The sequence below is a fragment of the Plectrocnemia conspersa genome, unplaced genomic scaffold (assembly GCF_051122295.1).
Source record: "Plectrocnemia conspersa isolate PC_06_02 unplaced genomic scaffold, ASM5112229v1 ptg000011l, whole genome shotgun sequence".
Lineage (NCBI taxonomy): Eukaryota > Metazoa > Arthropoda > Insecta > Trichoptera > Polycentropodidae > Plectrocnemia > Plectrocnemia conspersa.
The window spans coordinates 24,536,059-24,555,390 of record NW_028277175.1 but is presented as its reverse complement, the minus strand read 5'-3'; the positions used below and the strand labels follow the sequence as shown (position 1 = coordinate 24,555,390).

General features: G+C 28.3%; 2 protein-coding genes across 4 annotated transcripts in view; one reads left to right on the top strand and one right to left on the bottom strand.

Annotated features, from left to right (window-relative positions):
* Positions 1–19,332, top strand: part of LOC148230056 (neurotrimin-like) — a 521,584-nt gene that overhangs the window by 15,351 nt on the left and 486,901 nt on the right. The gene's annotated exons all lie outside the window — the stretch shown is intronic.
* LOC148230057 (neurotrimin-like) overlaps positions 1–19,332 on the bottom strand; it is a 305,728-nt gene that overhangs the window by 12,835 nt on the left and 273,561 nt on the right. For both annotated transcript variants that reach the window (XM_088197578.1, XM_088197577.1), the window contains exons 4-5: positions 11,325–11,453; positions 10,946–11,039 (exon numbers count right to left, since the gene is read on the bottom strand). In XM_088197578.1, coding sequence (XP_088053704.1) covers positions 10,946–11,039; positions 11,325–11,453 — 223 coding nt within the window. The remainder of the gene's footprint in view (positions 1–10,945; positions 11,040–11,324; positions 11,454–19,332) is intronic.

Genomic DNA, 19,332 nt, shown 5'->3' with positions numbered 1-19,332 from the left:
GTTATCCGCCCAGAGAGAGAACAATGGCGGCACCAATTTTGTATAAACTTTTTTTATCGAATGTTTGCCGGCTTAACAATATCTGGTATACAACAAACTCATAAGCCACATGTGAGATAAATCAATGTTTACTGGGCGTGTGATTTTTTGTGCGTGGGTGTTTTTAATGTGTTAAACTGAAATTGTTACAACATGTAATACACTTTATTCGTAATGTAGTTGGATAAATAGATTTTTTTATCTTTGACTTGATACAGGTAATATGACATTCACTGTGCAGTCAAATTAGAGTTGTCCTGTTTTATCATTGCAGATTCTCATGACTCTAATTAAATTCAAGAACCCCTTTTATTTATTAATAAGAGTCAATAAAAAAGTATTAATGCCAAAAAAATAATAGTAATCTAAGATAATATTTGCTATACTCAGTCAGACTCAGATTGTTTTTAAGATAAAAAATTTGCTTGTGAAATTCGTATTGATTGATAAACTGTAATTTTTAAAGGGGTTTCAAACGATTTATTAAAAATGTAGTTTGCTACAAGATTGCTGTTTAATCGTGTGTTTTCATTATTGTAGATGATCGACAAATTTAAGTGGTATAAAACAATTGTTTACTTTTTTTTTATCTATGTAAGGTTCAGAATATTGTTGTTAAAGATTCAATTTTTTGCAACTCATTTAAAATATTTAGATACAAGAGTTGAATATTATATATTAAACTGTGAAATTATTTACGAACTAATTTAAAGTATTTAGATACAATTTAAAAGGGTATTAAAATAGCCATTAAAATATTATTTATTATGGAGCGTTTTTTTGGGCCTGAATTGCTTTTTGAAGCGCAAGAAGCGATCTTTAAAAATGCACAAAAGTCACCACTATTTATAAAAAGGGTAACAAAATGTGCATAAAGAACTATAGACCGGCCGTAGTTTTGTCAGCTCCTGCCAAATTGTTCGAAATAATTATCTATAAATACATCTTCAATCACTTTCAGTAAGTTTTGTTGAACCAACAGCATGGGTATCGTTTAGTGGGTGCTGCTCCCAAGGTCTTCTTAATTCTAGGAGTCAGGACTAAAAAATCTGGAATTTTAAGACTATAAAAGATATAAAAGGACGCTTAAAAAAATTAAAAAAATGTTGTTTACGAATGTTAGTAAGAGCTGGGAAAAATTAAAAATGATTACCTCGAACATTTTTATATTTTTTTATACCGGTTATGAAAATAAAAAAAAAACACTGGCTTCATTAGTATCATTCTAAACCTTCCGTCTTACACCTAAACGGTGACAAAATTTTTCAATACAGGAATAGACGTGGTATATATAGATTTTGAGAAGGCCTTCGACAAGGTTTGTCACAAAAAAATATTAAAAAAAAATTTGCTCTCGGTTGCTTGGATGATTAAACTTGACTATTCTCTAGCGACTGTAACAGGTAAACATTCAACCAGGGCATTTGCTCTTGACGTTATTTATAAAGAAAATAAATAAAGCAGTTACAAAATCAGGTTTTATTTTTATGCATATGATTTAAAACTGTTTAAATGCATTCAATTGTGATTTAAATTCTCTATGAAGATAGACTTTCATCAACTAATTGCTCCTTAGTATATTATAAAGCTACATATATTGTGATATATTATCTGTTTTAAACATAAAGTTATGTTTTGCATATTCTTGATTCAGAATCGTGGTATTTTATACACAGTCATAAATTGTTTTCGAAAAGGAATTATATTTTTTATTGCGCAGCCTCAAACTTTACATCGTTTGATAAAAATAAATCCGAAGAAAAGAGTCATACAATATTTTATTGCATATATCGTTGCTTATGCCAAGGTTTTCAATTATTTTCAATAAAAAATCATAAATTTATCGCTGCGCTTATCGACTCAAATATCAAGAATCGTGTCTTAACTATCAAATTTTAAATTAACAACATTATATTCCTCTTACTTAAATCTAACTAAACCCATATATACGATTATACATCACAAACTTGACATTGAATCAATTTTTACACAAAGAGCAACTTCAACGTAATAATCGTATCTTAAAAACGATTCCAAGATATTACTACAATATCTGATATTGGCATTAAAAAAAACATAAAGTATAAAATTACAATAAAATTTATGTACAGTATAATTTATAGTATCTATCTTATTGAGTAATTATATACGGTTGCTATTTATAGAGCATGCAAACTACAAAATACTTTAAGTTATATAGAACAAGGCAGTAAAAATGATTTACAATACTCCAATATATATGAATCTAAAGGATTATGAAAAGATTCGCTCCATCAAACAATTTTTCTGTACTTAACATACAATATGCAGCACTCACCACAACAAATTAATATCAAATGTAGGAGATAAAGCATCACATAAATTTTATATAGTAACAAAAAATGCCAAGAACTATTTTGATATAATAAATAAATATTATACATACATATGTAAATAATATATATTCTTGTAAAATTGTTTTAAATTTTTACTCTTAGGATATTTAATATTTAAGGCAAAAACGTTATAGTTTTTATAGCAATTGTATTAATAAACGATTAAAAAAATATTGTTGAAAAAATTATTCATATTAAAATTCTGTCATTCTAAAATATATGATACATCATTAAAAAAATATGTTAATGGTTATTTTAATATACACTCTATAAACATGAGTTGCTTTATTATATTTTCGTAATTTTAGAATAGTAAAAAAATGGTAATGGCCTCACCTTTATTATAATAATGGCTTATTTTTAGGATAAATTCGCTTTTGAATTCGCGAATAAAAGAGTAATGGAGTCAGTTCCGCTAGAAAGCCACGAGGCGTGTGCGAAAAGGTTATCTATGTGCATATGTATTATGTATGATTATACAGTGTGATTTATAAAAAAAAATACTATTTTGTGATAGAATTAAAAAAATATTTTTTCCTACCTTTTTTCTTTACAACGTATACATTTTATCGAACAAAATTAATACGTTACAATTAAAAATGTAAAATATAAAAATTTATTATTTATTATGGTTGTAGTTAATGGTGTATATGTAAATAAATTAAATTTGTTATTTTAGAACCGTTTATTCAATTACTAACAATTTTATAAAGTAAAAATTTCATTAAAAATTCAACACTCAAAAACCTTAACAATATTTAATGAAAATTGAATATTCTAAACTAAATAATGTTTTTAAATGTTCAAAATAAGTTCTCAACATTTTTTAACCTTTGAATAGATTCTGATATAACATCATTCAAAAAAATTGTTTTTATTATATTTAAAGATATAATAATTATTTTATTAATTGAGCACCAGCTAAATATATTTTTAATTAAAATACATAAATTAATTTAATTATTATTACCTTTTATAGTTTAAGGTAAAGATAAAAGACGATCGAAAAGAAGATAATGTATATTAAATTAAATTCTTTGTTTCACAAAGTCGAGTAAAAAGTCTTTAATAAAGCAATACAAATATTTTATATGTATGTGTATTTACATATATATTTACGTTTAAATAAAAAATAAAATTTAATGGGTTTTTATATGATTAAATTTTTTCCTATATCGCCTATGTGGCGGTCGTATTTTTATATAATTTGCCTTTAGTGTAAGCTATAGTAATAATCGTTTGATTTTATATTATTATCTAGTTATAAAAAGATAACGTTTACCATTAAACTTTTTATAGTCTTATATATATTTTATCGGACTATGTATCGCATTTTATTTTGTGAGATTTTATTATATAAATATTATATTTTCACTCGATTGGATAGCGTCTCGCTATAAAAATAACACTTTTCTCTTATTCAATTATATTTTTAGGGAATCGTTTAAAGTATAACGAATTATAAAGAAGTCGACTCTGACGTTGAGTGATTATTTTTTTATCTGAAATTTTAATTACAAAAAATGTCTATCCATTTTTAAATTAAATTTGGGTGCTTGTTATTGAATATAAAAACAATCGTTTAAGATAATCTCAATTGTCGATAAATTTAATCTTTCATTGGATAGAATTGCTGGGTTTTTCATTCATTCAGCCATAATTCTTTTTTACGATTCGTTTTTAATTATATTTCGGAGCGAATGCAGCATTTTATGGATTATAAAACGGATAGTTATATGTATGACTTTGAATTTGATTAAAATCGATCAATCGTTTTTAATATTTTTAAAATATAACATTAATTTAATTACTATACAATATAATTTATGCAAATAGACAAGTCGCTTTTTCCAAAATTTAATTAAGCATTGTTCACTAACTATATTTTGCATAATAATTTAGCTGTATAATAACAACAATAAAGCTATATAATCTCAAAAAATATAGAGTAAGTAATTTTGACGCTATGGAAGGACAGCTTTTTAGTTTTTTTTTATAAATTTAAACCAAAACTGGTGCATCTAGCTTTATAAGTATGCAAAGTATTTGATGATATATACCTAGATTTTTACTCATGTAGAAAAAATATTTATTCAAATAAAACATTAAATTTTTAACAATTTTTATGACATAATATTTAGTTATAATTAAATTTAAATAAACAGTATAATTTTATATTTTACTCTAACTCTAAAAGTTATAATAATATATATCATATGCCTAAATATATTATTAGTGATGCTAATATTTTGATCTTGAGGGTCTGCTCTAGTAAATATTTGAGTAAATTCACTTTAGGGATTATTTATTACATCTGAATTAATTATTTAAGAGGTAGGAGATTAAGTTTTGATTAATATGATCGAGTTTATCAAAAGGTTAAATCTGTTGAAATGATCAGCGACGTAATATATTTATATAATTAAATAATAATTATTGTTTGTGATCGATGTTTGGTAATACATAATAAGTAAATTAAATAAAATTGATAGTATTTATATATTTAATTAAATTATGTTTTTAATAAAACATTGAGAAAAAGAGTAGTGTATGTTTTTTTGTAGTTGTTAAATAATAATTAGACATACATATATTCGGAAATTAAGATACATGGGCTCATTAATTAAATCACTAAAATAATTAAATTACGCTATTTAATTATAAAAATTCAAATTAGTCGCGTGATTTATTTGTCTCAAAATATGTTTTTATTTTTGACTAAATCGGACACCACCGTGAGAAACCGTTTATTAGCTTTTGGCATAAAGTACACGCTATAAAACATAAAATATTATAAAATACGTCGTTTTGTGAAGATAGCAAGTACATTCGAGTTTCCCACAAAACAACTGTTTGTAATCAGCTTATCCGCCAACAAAATTTGTCTCAAAAAATTCACCTTGCTTTACCAGAAATATGCGGACAACAAAATTTCGCATACTGAAACGCGGGTATTTAAGTATTATTTCCTTTTAGAAGCTAAACTAATTATTGAACATTTAATCATAATAATATTACATTTACTAATTTATTAATTATTAAATACTACAAGCATGTCATGAGACACTTCTTTTATCATTTACATATAAAAATCCGCTTTGGAGGTCAAGGCATCGGACCTTTAAGAGCTTTTTAACTTGGAATACCATCAAAAGGAGGCCGATCGCACTTTAGGCCTTCAGAGATCGTAAACGCAGCCGCTTCTCTCTTCGCATCCAACGTTTTTAGCGTCTGGAATCCAGTGCAAGCCCACTTTAGAGATGCCTGCAGCATATGGACACATTCATTAAAAACATTTTGTGATTATTGCGTAATCTATTTTTTATTTCAACACTTTGTCTTAACAAAAAATATTTTATTATCTTTTAATTTCACTTTTTCAGTATTTTTTTATCAGTCAATAAACTTGAATAACTTTCACTGCAATTTAATTTTGTCACTTTTACAACCAATCAAATGCTTATATACTACATATACGAAAGGTAAAAATACTGAATAAGGTTAACCTTTGCCTTAATGTCCTGCAATTTCATTTAAATTCCGGTCTCGAAATCTTGAAACGAATATCAAAGACGTTTACGTGAAGAAACAGGCTTTGGCTACGTAGTGGAAGGAAACCGCAAATTGGTTTTGTTGGTCCACTTGCCGGTCCAATCTGGTATAAGAGCAACACTAATTACGCCACGGTCGGGTCTTTCTGTTAAATCTGTTATCTGATTTCGGCAACTCACTGTTTAACGGAGTACTGCCATTAGGAGGGATACCCTCCGACTGAGCCACTCAAAGACATGGCTTTAGATAAAAGGCTTAACAGCTCTTAACCGGCGGCAATTAAACAAAGGATTATCGTGCAATGAAACATTGATGTGAGAAGTTTTAAAGTTACTACTAAATAGGTCAGGTTTATTTAAAAAAAATAGTAAATATAATTAGATAAAATACATATTTTGATTTTCAACAGTTATTTCCGTTTTTTTAAAGAATATTGGTAAAAAATATTTTTAAATAATTAAAAAATAATTTATCTTCATGGTAAAAGAATATGAAAATTGATTTAGAGTTTAAAGTCCAGTAAACAATGATATACATGATGTATTGCACTAACGCACGTCAAACGTCATGTCGGTAGGTTATTTACGACTTCTTTGATGATATATATTTAAACCATAGTACCACCCTTAGACCAACGATGTAGAAAATCACTATTTCACTAAATTACATACGAACAAAAGGCATTGAGCATTTCGCCGTAGCCTTCATCACGTAGCCTCTTTGATACTCGCTCAAGATTTCGCATGCCCATTGCGGAATTCAAATGAAATTGCAGAACATTAAAGAGGAGAACGTTAACCTCGTTTTTTTTGGTTACTTCGTTTTTACTCTTCTTATTCTGGCATGGATAGAACGACATAAAAATTCGTTATAACGGGCTTTTATTTTTTTCGGTGCGGATCGTGGGGTATTGTGTTTGAAATTTTCATCACTTGCGCCGTTCGCCACGCTGAAGTATCGATTTTGGGACTTACACACGTGCAATGGATTGTATGTATACCTATGTACGAATTATAGGTATGTGTGTGTAGGTATAGGTATATATATATATATATACCCACCTGGCGGCGAATTGATACTTATTCTGCAAGTGCTTGTTTTATTAATTAGCGCGCTCGGGTGCGACGAGCCTTTAACTAAAAGTTTAACTTGAAACTTTTTTTAGCTAGACATTTTAAAATATATTTTAACGATCAAGCACCATTTATAGTTAAGTATATCACTTACTTATAAAAAAATAAAGTTACACATCCATACATATGTATAACGAAAGTAAAGTTGTATTTATAGTCGAGAAAATATTTCAAAAGCATTTTATTTTGAGACTGACATTTGCTTTTTTTTAATATATCTAACGATCGTATATGTATTATCTAGCTACTATGAAAATCACTTCTTAATATTGTTCGTAAAGTTCATCGATCATTAAACGACCTAATAAATATGTTTTGCAGTGACAGAATGTTTATCATTAACGATACCATTTTGCTATACTATATTAGCTGTTAATAACGGCATTGCTATAAATTAATATATTGTTTTTCATCGCATAAAATAAATGATTCAAAAAATGAACCTCAAAACTGACATGCAACTAAAGTCCGGTATGCTTTGAAACGAAAGAAGTAATATTACTGGATGTAACTAAGCGCATGTTCTTTTTGAATAGCTCTCGTAAAAATAATATTTTATTTTGTACATACTATGTGGCTAGTAACGAAGATTATTAAGTGCAGTATTTGACACGAAATTTGACTGCTCATCACAAAAATTATGTCATTAACGTATTAATCAATAATAACAAAGGGTATACGCCGCTCGACGTAATGCAAATTGTAATATATATCCTGAAGTTCAACTGCATATTTAGATTTTCAACGTTCAGTTAAAAGCAAACAAATATATAACTGATATATTTAATCATTCTGTACAAAAAACCGTTTTTTTAAGACAAGTAAAAGCAAAAGATTTTAGCTCCGACTATTCGGACGCTGTTTTTCCAAACTAACGCCTTTCATTTTTGCCCATCAAAATAAAAGAATGGTTGTAAAATAATTATAAATATACCAGATATGCATTTGTATATATTCTTAACTCAAAAGTATAACGGTGAAAATCGAAATGTGCAGCTGCCTTCTAAGATTTATTTTAATATGCATTACGTCGGGCGGCGAATACCATTAGACGTTAAAACAAGTTTTTGTAAATGGAATATGAAACATGTTTTAATTCGTGTCTTCTCATTGTTAATTGCATTATTGAACGAATAATCAGCGGTGATAATAAGTAATTGCATATGTTAGGGTGTATTGGAAAGTTCCAGTATAAATAATTATTTAATTTAGTATAAAAATCATATTTTGAGAAAAATACATTTCATTACATAATCAAGGAAAGGAGAGATTTAAAAAAATAACCTTCAAAAATAATGGTGTACATAATAATTCACAAAGGTTTAAATGTACTTATTGTCAGCACAAAATATATTATGGCTATAATATTTTTTGCCCAATATTAAAACTCGATGGTAACTTGCCAAATCTATAATCACCCCGCGTCTACACAAACTACTAATTTTATTTGACTTTAGATAGATGTTTTAAAATCATATTTTATTTGCCGAAAAGTAGTGGATACAACAACGCATGATTATAAAAAAATATTGAAACATTAAATAAATACTATGTAAATTTTAATCTTGGCATTGTCAATATTTCTAATAAGGCATCAAATATGCTTAAGTTTGTGATGCGAAATGCGAGACACTTCAATAATGTAGTGTCACTTCGTATTTTGCATGATACATTTGTGTTAGAATATGGATAGATATTATGTAGGTTCAGTTCAATGAAATATATTTTTATTATTTAATAAAATAAAAATATATAGTATTTGTAACAAAAAACAATATCAGATAAAGAAAATTTCAGGAGCACTTTTGTATTACATTATTATTTTTATTTTATCAAATGTGTATACATGAACTAATAGGCATGACGCATTGTTTATTTACGCCGTGCTCTAGTTTTTTGCCTCGATACACGCTCTTGCGATACTTTTTCCTACACTGTTTTGATTAATCTTTGTAAAATAAACATACTAAAAAATTCGGATCTAATGAAAGAAAGCCGACTCGTAAAATAAATATTGGCATAGTTAAAACTTTTGTATTTCTATATTGTTTTATTATATAATTTTTGTTCGTTTGTATGTTTTGTGTATCTAATTATGTATTATGATTAATTTTTGTACGTATAATATATAACTAAAATATTTTTTTTATAAATAGGGTCTAATACCGATTGAAATTATGTGTAAAATAGTTCTTTACATTTGCATTACATATCAATATTAATACAGTACTCATAATGTCCGTCCAATCATTGATTTTCTGTGCCTTTGAAGGTGAAAGCGGCATACTAAAAAAAACAGTGGTGTAGTAGTGTTAATACAAATGTTTCCATTGTCGATGACTTGTTCGTTTTAAAATGCTTTGTGTCTATCACGTCGGGTCACCACTTTCGTGGTTTGTTCATGTCGGGTTCACCACTTTCGGTAGTTTTATTACGTCAGTGTCACCATGATGTCATAAGGTTTTTGATGCTAAAATTGTGTATAGATGATAGCAGTTTATTTAATAGAAACAATTTACAACTGTTTTGAAATACTTTCACAAATGCGGGTCTCTGGAGTGCTGATGTGTCAAGCTGTATTTGTTGGCTGAGTGCTAATAAATTAACTGAAATGATTGTTATGATGTCGTGTTATTGTGATCCGTTGGTATTTTACTTATCAAATAGTCTGTGCGAGTCTTTATAAATCTACTGCGATCTCTTTCTAGAGTCTGCCAGATGTGATTATTGTTTGAGACAGCTCTGGCGAATCGCAGGTTAGAATGTTTACAAATCAATTGCATCGCTTCTTGAACACACATTCAAAATGTGTTTACGACTTAAAATAAAACACGGTCTAGATGTTAACGAAGGAGTTCGAATCACAATAATAATTGTTAGTGTTTTTTCATACAAATTATAGTTTTTATTGGCGTTGACTTAACGTCTCAGTAACTTGGAATTTCGAAGCACAATATTGAAATACGTAGGGTTGAACGTTTGTCTTTGTGCCACTGCGATTTCTCTTCAGTTGTGTAATATGTAGTTTAAACTTTTGTAAGTGATCAATGATGATATAGTATAGGAAATTCTTATTTTTATTGTTCAATGACTAATGATAGTTAAAAACAACCACGGCTTAATCAAATATTTTTCTCCACTGCTTTGCTTTCTGGCCCACACAACAAAGGTTGCTTAAGCCAAGAGCTTTAAGTCAGCCATGTATAAAACTTTATTTGACGGCATTAGGTTTCTGATATAAATCATATAATTCGTTGCTATAATGACAAATATCAACTTTGAAAGATTACATAAAAGTCGTCTTAGGGATTTTTGTAAAAATACTTCTCTAGTAGTGTAAACCGATAGTAAATTTTTGTTGACGAATCTATTACTAATCTTGTCATTACCATTCATTTTTTAATTAATTAAAGCCGTAAAATATATGACTTTGTTAACCGTGTCAGTGAGGAGTATGATATTATAGAAATATTCTTGACTTATTTTTTATTACACTATTTTAATAAAATATTTATGTTTGCCGATTAATTATTATATTGTGTTTGCGCATTAGTTACTTTATCTTACTCAAGCCGTTTTTGCGGATCGTTAACAACGAGAAGTAGAGAAAAGTTTATTCTCGCGATATAAAAATCTATATGTAATTTATTGTAACATAAGTATAGATAAACCTTACATTATAAAATGCCCATTGTACCTTCTACCGATCTCAAGGAGAAAGAAAGACATTGCTAAATATATATCTTGAACGTCTTTTAAAACGCTTTGTCTGTACCACGTATGAGCATACATACATATGTACTTAGAAAACTATTAGTTTTTTTACAAAAAAAAATAAAAACTCACCGACTACGTTCAAGTGTATAAAATGGCTCATGTGCGGTGTAGTGGAAATTTGGCACTCGTATATGCCAGAGTCTCTGTGCTGCGGATACTTGATCTATAAATAAAAAAATATTACATAGAGATAATTATTTTGTAAGAAATTAGATATTATATTAAAATATTTTTATAGGTTTATATATATTTATAGTATGGAATCACAAAAGAATATATTATTTTTGGCTTAAACTTATCTAAGCATCCAATCAAAATACATTTAAACGAGATTTAAACTTTATCATACATAATGTTTTAATAACAATTAGTATTTACGATTGTGGTAAAAATGTTAGTTACGAAAATCGGCATCGAATGTAATTTTATTTTTGTACAATATTATTACCTGCAAAGTCCAGTCTTCCGAATGAGGATTATGTATGGCTCTAAATCTTTGATCGGACGTGTACGTATACCGACCGACTGTCAGTAAGTGAATATCTCTGTGACGCACCCAAGATACTTGAAGCAGCATCTGAAACAAATAAAAAAATATCTCAATATACTGTTGTTAATAACGTAACGTCTATCTTGCGCTCGTAAACTAAGGTCTATCTCTCAGTTTACGGTCTGATTCGCTCTCATTTTCATATATTGGAGGCCACGATTTGATGAAAACGTTGACCGCTCACAAGTCGTCTCAGGGCTTACTCACCTGGCATACGTAATTGAACTGTTCAACCCATCCGCCCCGGGCTGACTTTTCTGTGGGTGGAAATTTATCTCCCACAGCGCCCTTGCGCCACATCATGGGTGTGGGTGCGAACACGCACGTAAGCGAATTTTCCCCATGACGAGGCCTGAGCGATCTGTCGATCCGTCGTGTTTACATCGCGTATAATTAATGAATGTATATTAACGAATTTACATCATAACGCGATACACACTAAATTAGCTCACAGAACCGAAACACGGAACTACCTACGCCTCTGCGAATTTCTTGGAGCTCTCCTCGCGATTATTATAATTATGATTATGAAGAGTGACAGCGTGTCGAATTTCCTAAAATTCCTCGCGCACTCGGCTGTTTATTATTTGAGGAAATGTATTAATGTGACAAAATGCTTCAGATTTTTTTTGTAGAAAATAAATATACAATATTTAAATAAGCAATATGATATACAGCCCTAGCTGAAATTACGTTTTCGAAACTTACAAATTTTTTTTTTAATTTAAGGTATGGTTCAATAGATCCCCCACCACATGAACATGATTCCTAACGCCACTATGTTTATACAACGCAATCAATAAAAAATATATCTTTGATGCCCATTCGATAGATTACATTAAGTAGAAGTCTCAAATATATATAAAGTAAGAAAGTACTGGAACCCATTTTAGACTTATATTTTATTAAAAATCGAGTTTAGATCAGTGACGTAGCGAAGGGGGCCGGGGGTCTGGAAATATCATTATATGGCATTTTTTGACAAAAAAAACAAAGGACAGCTGGTTGACGGAAATCCATCTTCATTGCGAATATTAAATGCATCTTAACAATTTAAAATAACCTGCATTAAAAAAATACTTTAATTTTTAACTGCCGTATTAATAAATAACGTAAAGAGTAAAGGACCATATTGGATCATTGAGGAATGGGTGAAATATTCTTGCGACAATCATCCGCAAATTTTCTTAATAATATCCCATGACTAACCTTGTCGAAAGCTTTCTCAAAATCCATATATACGACGTCTACTTGTATTTCTGCATCAATAAATTTTGTTATTGTTTTTGTGAAAGATAGACAGTTAGTGAATATTTGGATTTATAAAAAAAAATTGTGTATACTTTTTCCAAAGTGATCACATTTTATAATTTCATTCTAATAAAATACGGCTTTGTTCTGATGCATTGAAAATGGCTCTGAAAATGTCTTTAAGGGTTTTATTTAGGGATAAGCTATTGTTTCTAGGCAGTTACAATACACAAACAATATAATTTTATTATATTTTAATAAATAAAACTAAAGCTTTAATTAAAAAAACTCTAAACTTTCAATAAAACATAGTATAAATTAGTTAACGTCTTAAACATTGTTTGATACAATAATACTGTGAACATCTTGACACACAACGGTGTCTCTTGAACGAATCTTTTTGAAAGTTATTCTCGTAACGTGAAACTTTAAAGCTTTTAGGTCTTCACGAGGAAAAGTTCACAAAAAATAAATAAAAAGAACAAGTTAAAAAATAACAACGTGTAATAAAGGCTTGAAATAATAATGTTGTTGAATAATAATACAAAATAAACAAAGCTCACGTCGGTGAAAGTTTTTTCAGTCACACTGTGTTCCATGGCATAAGCAATGTGATTTTAACTTGTTTATACACAAAATAAAGTTGTGCATATTTTTTGTAAACTTTCACGTGCAAATAAAGTAAAAACATTGAGTGATAAAAAAACGATATTTTGCAAAATAGCAAAATTTTTCACGACTTTTCTCGTCGGTCGCAAAACTATCGAGTGGGACACTATCCATTAACTACGTTTATGAACCACGATATTGCGTCGTGTGTCACTTTTGATAAATGACAGTTGTTCAAATGGGCAGCGAGAAAAGAGTCGGGGACATCGCAAAGTTTGGGAAATAATGGTCGAAATGACCCTCGATTTCGCGAACTCACGTCTCCCAGACCCTTATATACACAAACACATATACGGTATGTTATTATATTATTATTATGAGTGATGTACGTTGAGGCTTTATTATTTCCGAGTGACGAGTGCGTAACGAGGCGTGCCTAACCGAAAATTTTGAAAAATCGATAGTTGTATCTTCTTCTTCTGTCACTTGTTTATCATGTGAATAATTGCGATATATTACAGCAGTTGTCAGTCAAAGGATATATTGGATTTATTGTGTTGCATATTTTACAAATATGACATTTGAAATATTTTGCTTGTTTATATTTTTGCCTTTGTGAAACACTAATTTGATTGTATGTAATGATATGCGTTTGTCAGTTTGTGAAATACGTAGATATAAAATTATTTTTCTAGTCATTTTTTATTAGTTTTTTGCGAAAATGAATTAATTTATTGTAGTGTTTATCATTTTGCAAGAATATCTAAAAAGTAAGTTTTTTAAGATTTAAATTGGTGTGAGTTTCATTTTAGTTTACGACTCCTTACATTAGCAATCAAATATATTTATATAGAAGTTATGAAAATTAAAAAAAAAATATTGCATAACAATGCTATGAAAAATTATGATTGAATGTTAAATTCAATAGAAAGCTTAAGTAACTAAAAGACTAAATATATATAAGAATGAGTACATATCAATCTTATTGTCTTTAAATTAAATTTGTATTATTTACAGAATATTAAAATAGTAAATAACTAGTAATAAATATAAATTAATACCAAAAAAATTGTAAATATAAATAAATAATGTATATATCTATTATTGTATGTCTAATGAAGTCTGGATACAAATTGTGTAGCATTCTTTTTATAAAAAAATGTTTGCCAACATCAAATAAATTGTTTAAAAATAGCGCAAAATTATGATTAATTTGAGAGAAATATTGTATAGCTGAGGAATTTTCTTGATGGTTCACGTATATGTTAGACGCAGTGTAAAATGTAGGATTTGATTATTACTGAGTTACGTTAGGCAGCGAAATATCTGTCATTATAAAGCGATTTATGTTGTAATATGAAATTTAATAATAATAATATAATACGCTATTTAATGAGTAATATATCTAAAATACATGTGCATAAAAAATAACACACTTTGTATTATCTTTATTATTTTGGAACACCAATGATGTGTTTTAAATAAAAATAAATTTTAAAAGATTTTGATTTAAGTCAAGCTTCTTTCTATTTGCTTAGGAGTTGTTGATTGTGTTGACATAGTTATAATCTGTAGCGTTACAACGTAATATTTATTTGGGCTATTTTTTAGGCATACATTTAACGATATATTTATTGAGTTAATATTAATCTAAATTTATTTTTATAAGAATTATTGCCATGAATAAAACCAATACAATAAATGGTGTTTCATAAGTTCGTGTAATAAAAACCGGATCATGACAAATAATAATAAATCTTATTAATTAGATTTACTATTACCATCATCATCATAACGTGATTCAGCATTATTTATGCATTTCTATTTATGAACAATGGTAAAATAATACACGCTACACGTGTCTTCGTGGAGAAATTTTAATTAACAGAGTGCCTTTAATGTCGTCGGACGTTTTGTCCTCTGCTCCCTTTCGTTTTTGCTCTAGAGAACAGTTAATCAAGAGTGACTTGACCTTTTTTTATTTATGATATATTTTTATGTTTACCTCTGTGAAAAAATTAAGTGTGACTTATCTGGTAGGCACTATGACAAAAGCAAAAAAAAACACCGTAAAGTATCGCGTTTTATTAGGTGTAATTGGCGGAAAAATTAAATGAGTTTAATTATGATAGATTGCTGTATGAAAACCTGGGGTGTTTTTGTTTTAACTTTCATGGCCCAAATCTGATTTGATTTAATTATGAATTTTGATGTATGACATATTACCTTTTTAGGACACTTTTTACGGTGTGTTTCATTTAAATTTTCCATGCTTTATATATTTCATTTAAACCATACAACTTTGAGTTTGATGTTCATATACACATATTCTATTAAGACATCAGAGGTGAAAACAATATGTCAAGCGTTTAAAAATATTTTATGAAAGTACACATTTTTTTAAATAAAATAGAAAATAAAGTCCTTTTTCATTATATATTTTGAAAAAAAATTGAATACATAAAGGACTTGTTTGAGGACCAGTATTATGTAGTGGCATTGCTTTATATTTTATCTATATACGAAGCTTCGTTATTTAAATATTTTTATTAAAACCCGCGTCTTTTAAAAATACATATTTATATTAAATTTCAATAAAAACAAATAAAATAAAATAACATACAATATTTGACGGTTTGAAATATTAACTATTTATTGTTGAGTGGTTTAATATATACGCAATTTTACCTACACTATTGTGACCGTTATACAAAAATAGTGGTCTGAATTTGTAACTCAATTTCGATTTATGTAGCAGAATCGAATTTATTCATTAATAATTTGTGCTATCAGTAAACATAAATACCGCTGCAACTACTACTTATAGTTTAGTTTTGTTTTCTATTATTAATATTTAAGTTATATAGAAAACAATAACGATAAAAATAAAAACACATGACGTAATTTATGAACAAATAATAAATATGTATTTTTAAATTAGTGAAAAACGTTATATAAGTAACATACATTCATTGATGCAAAATGAACAAATAAATTAATACTCAACAATCCATTAGAACTCGTATTCCATTGCATTATACAAATTGAAATAGGCATTTTGGTCTGAATTAACAATGACACAACGCTTTAGACTAAAACTTGATAATGTACGACCACGCGTTAAATCATCAACGGTGTGCTAATTATTATATTTGTGTTTGTCGGTCATTTGCACCAACAATCCGCAGAGAGCACTGTAATTAGAAATTATGACTTTATTATGTATGTGGCTTTTGCTTTTGATTTTAGTGATCAGAATTGAAAATATTAAATATTATACTAATCAATTATGTGAATTTTTAACAATCAAAAAATCATTCATTACTATTTACTATAAAATTATTCTTATTTAAATAGGATATTAAATTAATTTTCAGAGATTTTTAAAATTACACGAATGGCATTATAATTTATTTAATGATTGGTAAAATAAAATAAAACACATCCTCGTAAAATATTACATTTTAAAACAAAGTTCAGAAAGTCATCCCTTAATTTATTTTTGACTATTGTACAACACTTACTGAGCACATTTTTATGAGTATTGTCAATCATAAAAAAATCGCAAAAATTAAATTTATTTCGGCACCCAACACGCGAATATAAATAGTTCAATCGTTGAACTATTTTTTTAAATTAGTTCATCATACATGTGTATGTGTATTGATATTATTGGAATCTCTAGATTCTTCGCGATTTAAACTTACTTTTCTATTATTTTTTATAATAAACTTACTTTTCTATATTATTAATATTATATTTCTGTGATGCTCCAGCCGTGATCCTAAATCAATTAGTTTATTTAAAATAAAACTATATTTTTAGGCGACATAGCCCTAGGGGTGGTTGACCTCGCGGCCATTGAGACTCTTGTGTGAATCTAAATTGATTTTTTTTATTGAGTGATATTTACATGTGACAAATGGACAATTACGGCGTGACGTTTTTTGCGATGAAGGTGAAGGAGGTGCAGGTGGTGATGGCCGTAGATGATGCTCTGGGCTCTTGTGGTTGCGTGCGGCGAGTGTCCGGTGTGACTCTCTTCGAACGGCTGGTAGTTCGGGAGTTCTAGAAATGGTCTTCTGGTTTGTCGCTGAGGGCACGGCTGGTTCCTCTGGATGACTGCTGGTAGATCTTGGCTCTCTAATCGTCTGCGTCGCTGGCTCTGCTGTCTGGGCCGTCTCTTGTCTGGTGCCTAAGTCGTCTGCCTTCTCCTCATCGGAATCCGGGCTTATATCCTTTAGGGGGATGCGCGCTAGCTGGCCAATCGATTGTGCATCGATCTTCTAGCCAATCGCTGCAGTAGCTTCTTAGAACTCGAGAAATCGGATGTTGCATTTTCGAAAGCGAGTTTTTTTGCTTGTCCAGACTTTCAAATTCTTTGGAAAGGGTTTGCGATGTGGTGATTTATTGCATCGTTCGTACCGTTTTGTCACAAAAGGGATTCTTTTAACGACTCGTGTTGTGTAGTCAAAAGAAATCCCTCTTGTGCCAAGATGGTTTGTCTCATTGTTAATGAATAAACGTTTTTGGTCACAGTCATTAACAATGAGACAATCGCCTTTTTAAATGTGTCTATTTGTGTGGTCGCCATATATTTTTAAGTGTTTTAATAACTATTTTTTTAATTATAATTAATAACTAGATAAAAAATCAATCTTTTTTTCCAAAATTAATTTTTAATAGGATAATTTCCATATTAAGTTTCCGATTAAAAATTAAATTTATCAACTATTTTTATACTGTTAAAGCCATATCTCATATGTATGCAAACTTTGTATTTAGTGTTTGTGAATATATATGAATACTTTGATGTAAAACTGATGCATGTGATGTTTTTAATATCTTTATTTAAATAAATTTAATAAAGACAAAATAAAGAACAGAATAAGTTGAGTAGGGAAGAGAATGATTTATTAAATAGGATAGCTCTTAATAATACCTAGACAAATATAATTTTTATTTTTAAGAAATTATTTCCATGTGTGGTTCGGAGTTGTCGTGGTAACCTTTTTTTAATAAGCAGTACTTAATCTAATGAATGATTTACAATATAAATAATTATCTTATAATATATGTACAATTAAGACAAATTCTGCCTTTTAGATCTAATTGAACGATTAATTATTTTTTGTGCCCGTCCATTTTATAAATGCAAAATATATTGAATTGAACTTATATGCTAAAACGCAAATAATCACTTACTTTGATAAGAATATACTTTTAAACAAACTGCTATTAATCTAATATTGTAATGTAGGGACCACTGGACATAAACACATCACGTTTTTATAATAATTACACAAAATTTATGTGATGCAAAAAATGTTGTACAATATTATTAATAATATTTAAATTATGTGACTCTACTTTTAGTGTAAACATAAGCGCATGATCCCATTAATAAAAATAAAATATGCTTGTAATTAAAATTGCAAAACTACTCCTTGTTTATTAGATTAACATTTTTAATTATTCAGTCTAAAAAAAATTCTATACGTTTCATACGTTTTTGTTTTAAAAATTTATATAAAGTCTTAATTCAATAAAATGTTAGACACATAAAATGTGACATAAAAATAGTAAGCACATTGATTTATCAGCATTGACTCTTATTATATATATGATGTTTTAATATATTTTTATAATTACTATAATGACATTTTAAATTTTTTCTTTGAAGTACTTTAGTTGCATATTTACCCTACGCAAATTTAAACACAAATATAAAACATTGGCTAACTATTTTCACGAAATGACAATAGATTTATATTAATAATTAGGTATATGCTATAAAACACTTTGTTCTAATTAAAAAATATTTATTATTTTTATTTTTGAGCTATAAATTTAATTAATGTGTAGCTGGATAAATAATAATAAAACCCAACATCAATTTAAAACACAAAATAAAGCCCCCTTTATTGCTTTTTTCTCGGTTTTAGGGTGGCGTAGGAGATCAATTGGGTGGTTTTGCCCGTTTCCTGAATTTTTCTATGGAGTTCAGAATTTTGGCGTATAACGTTATTTATTACGTTCAAATTTA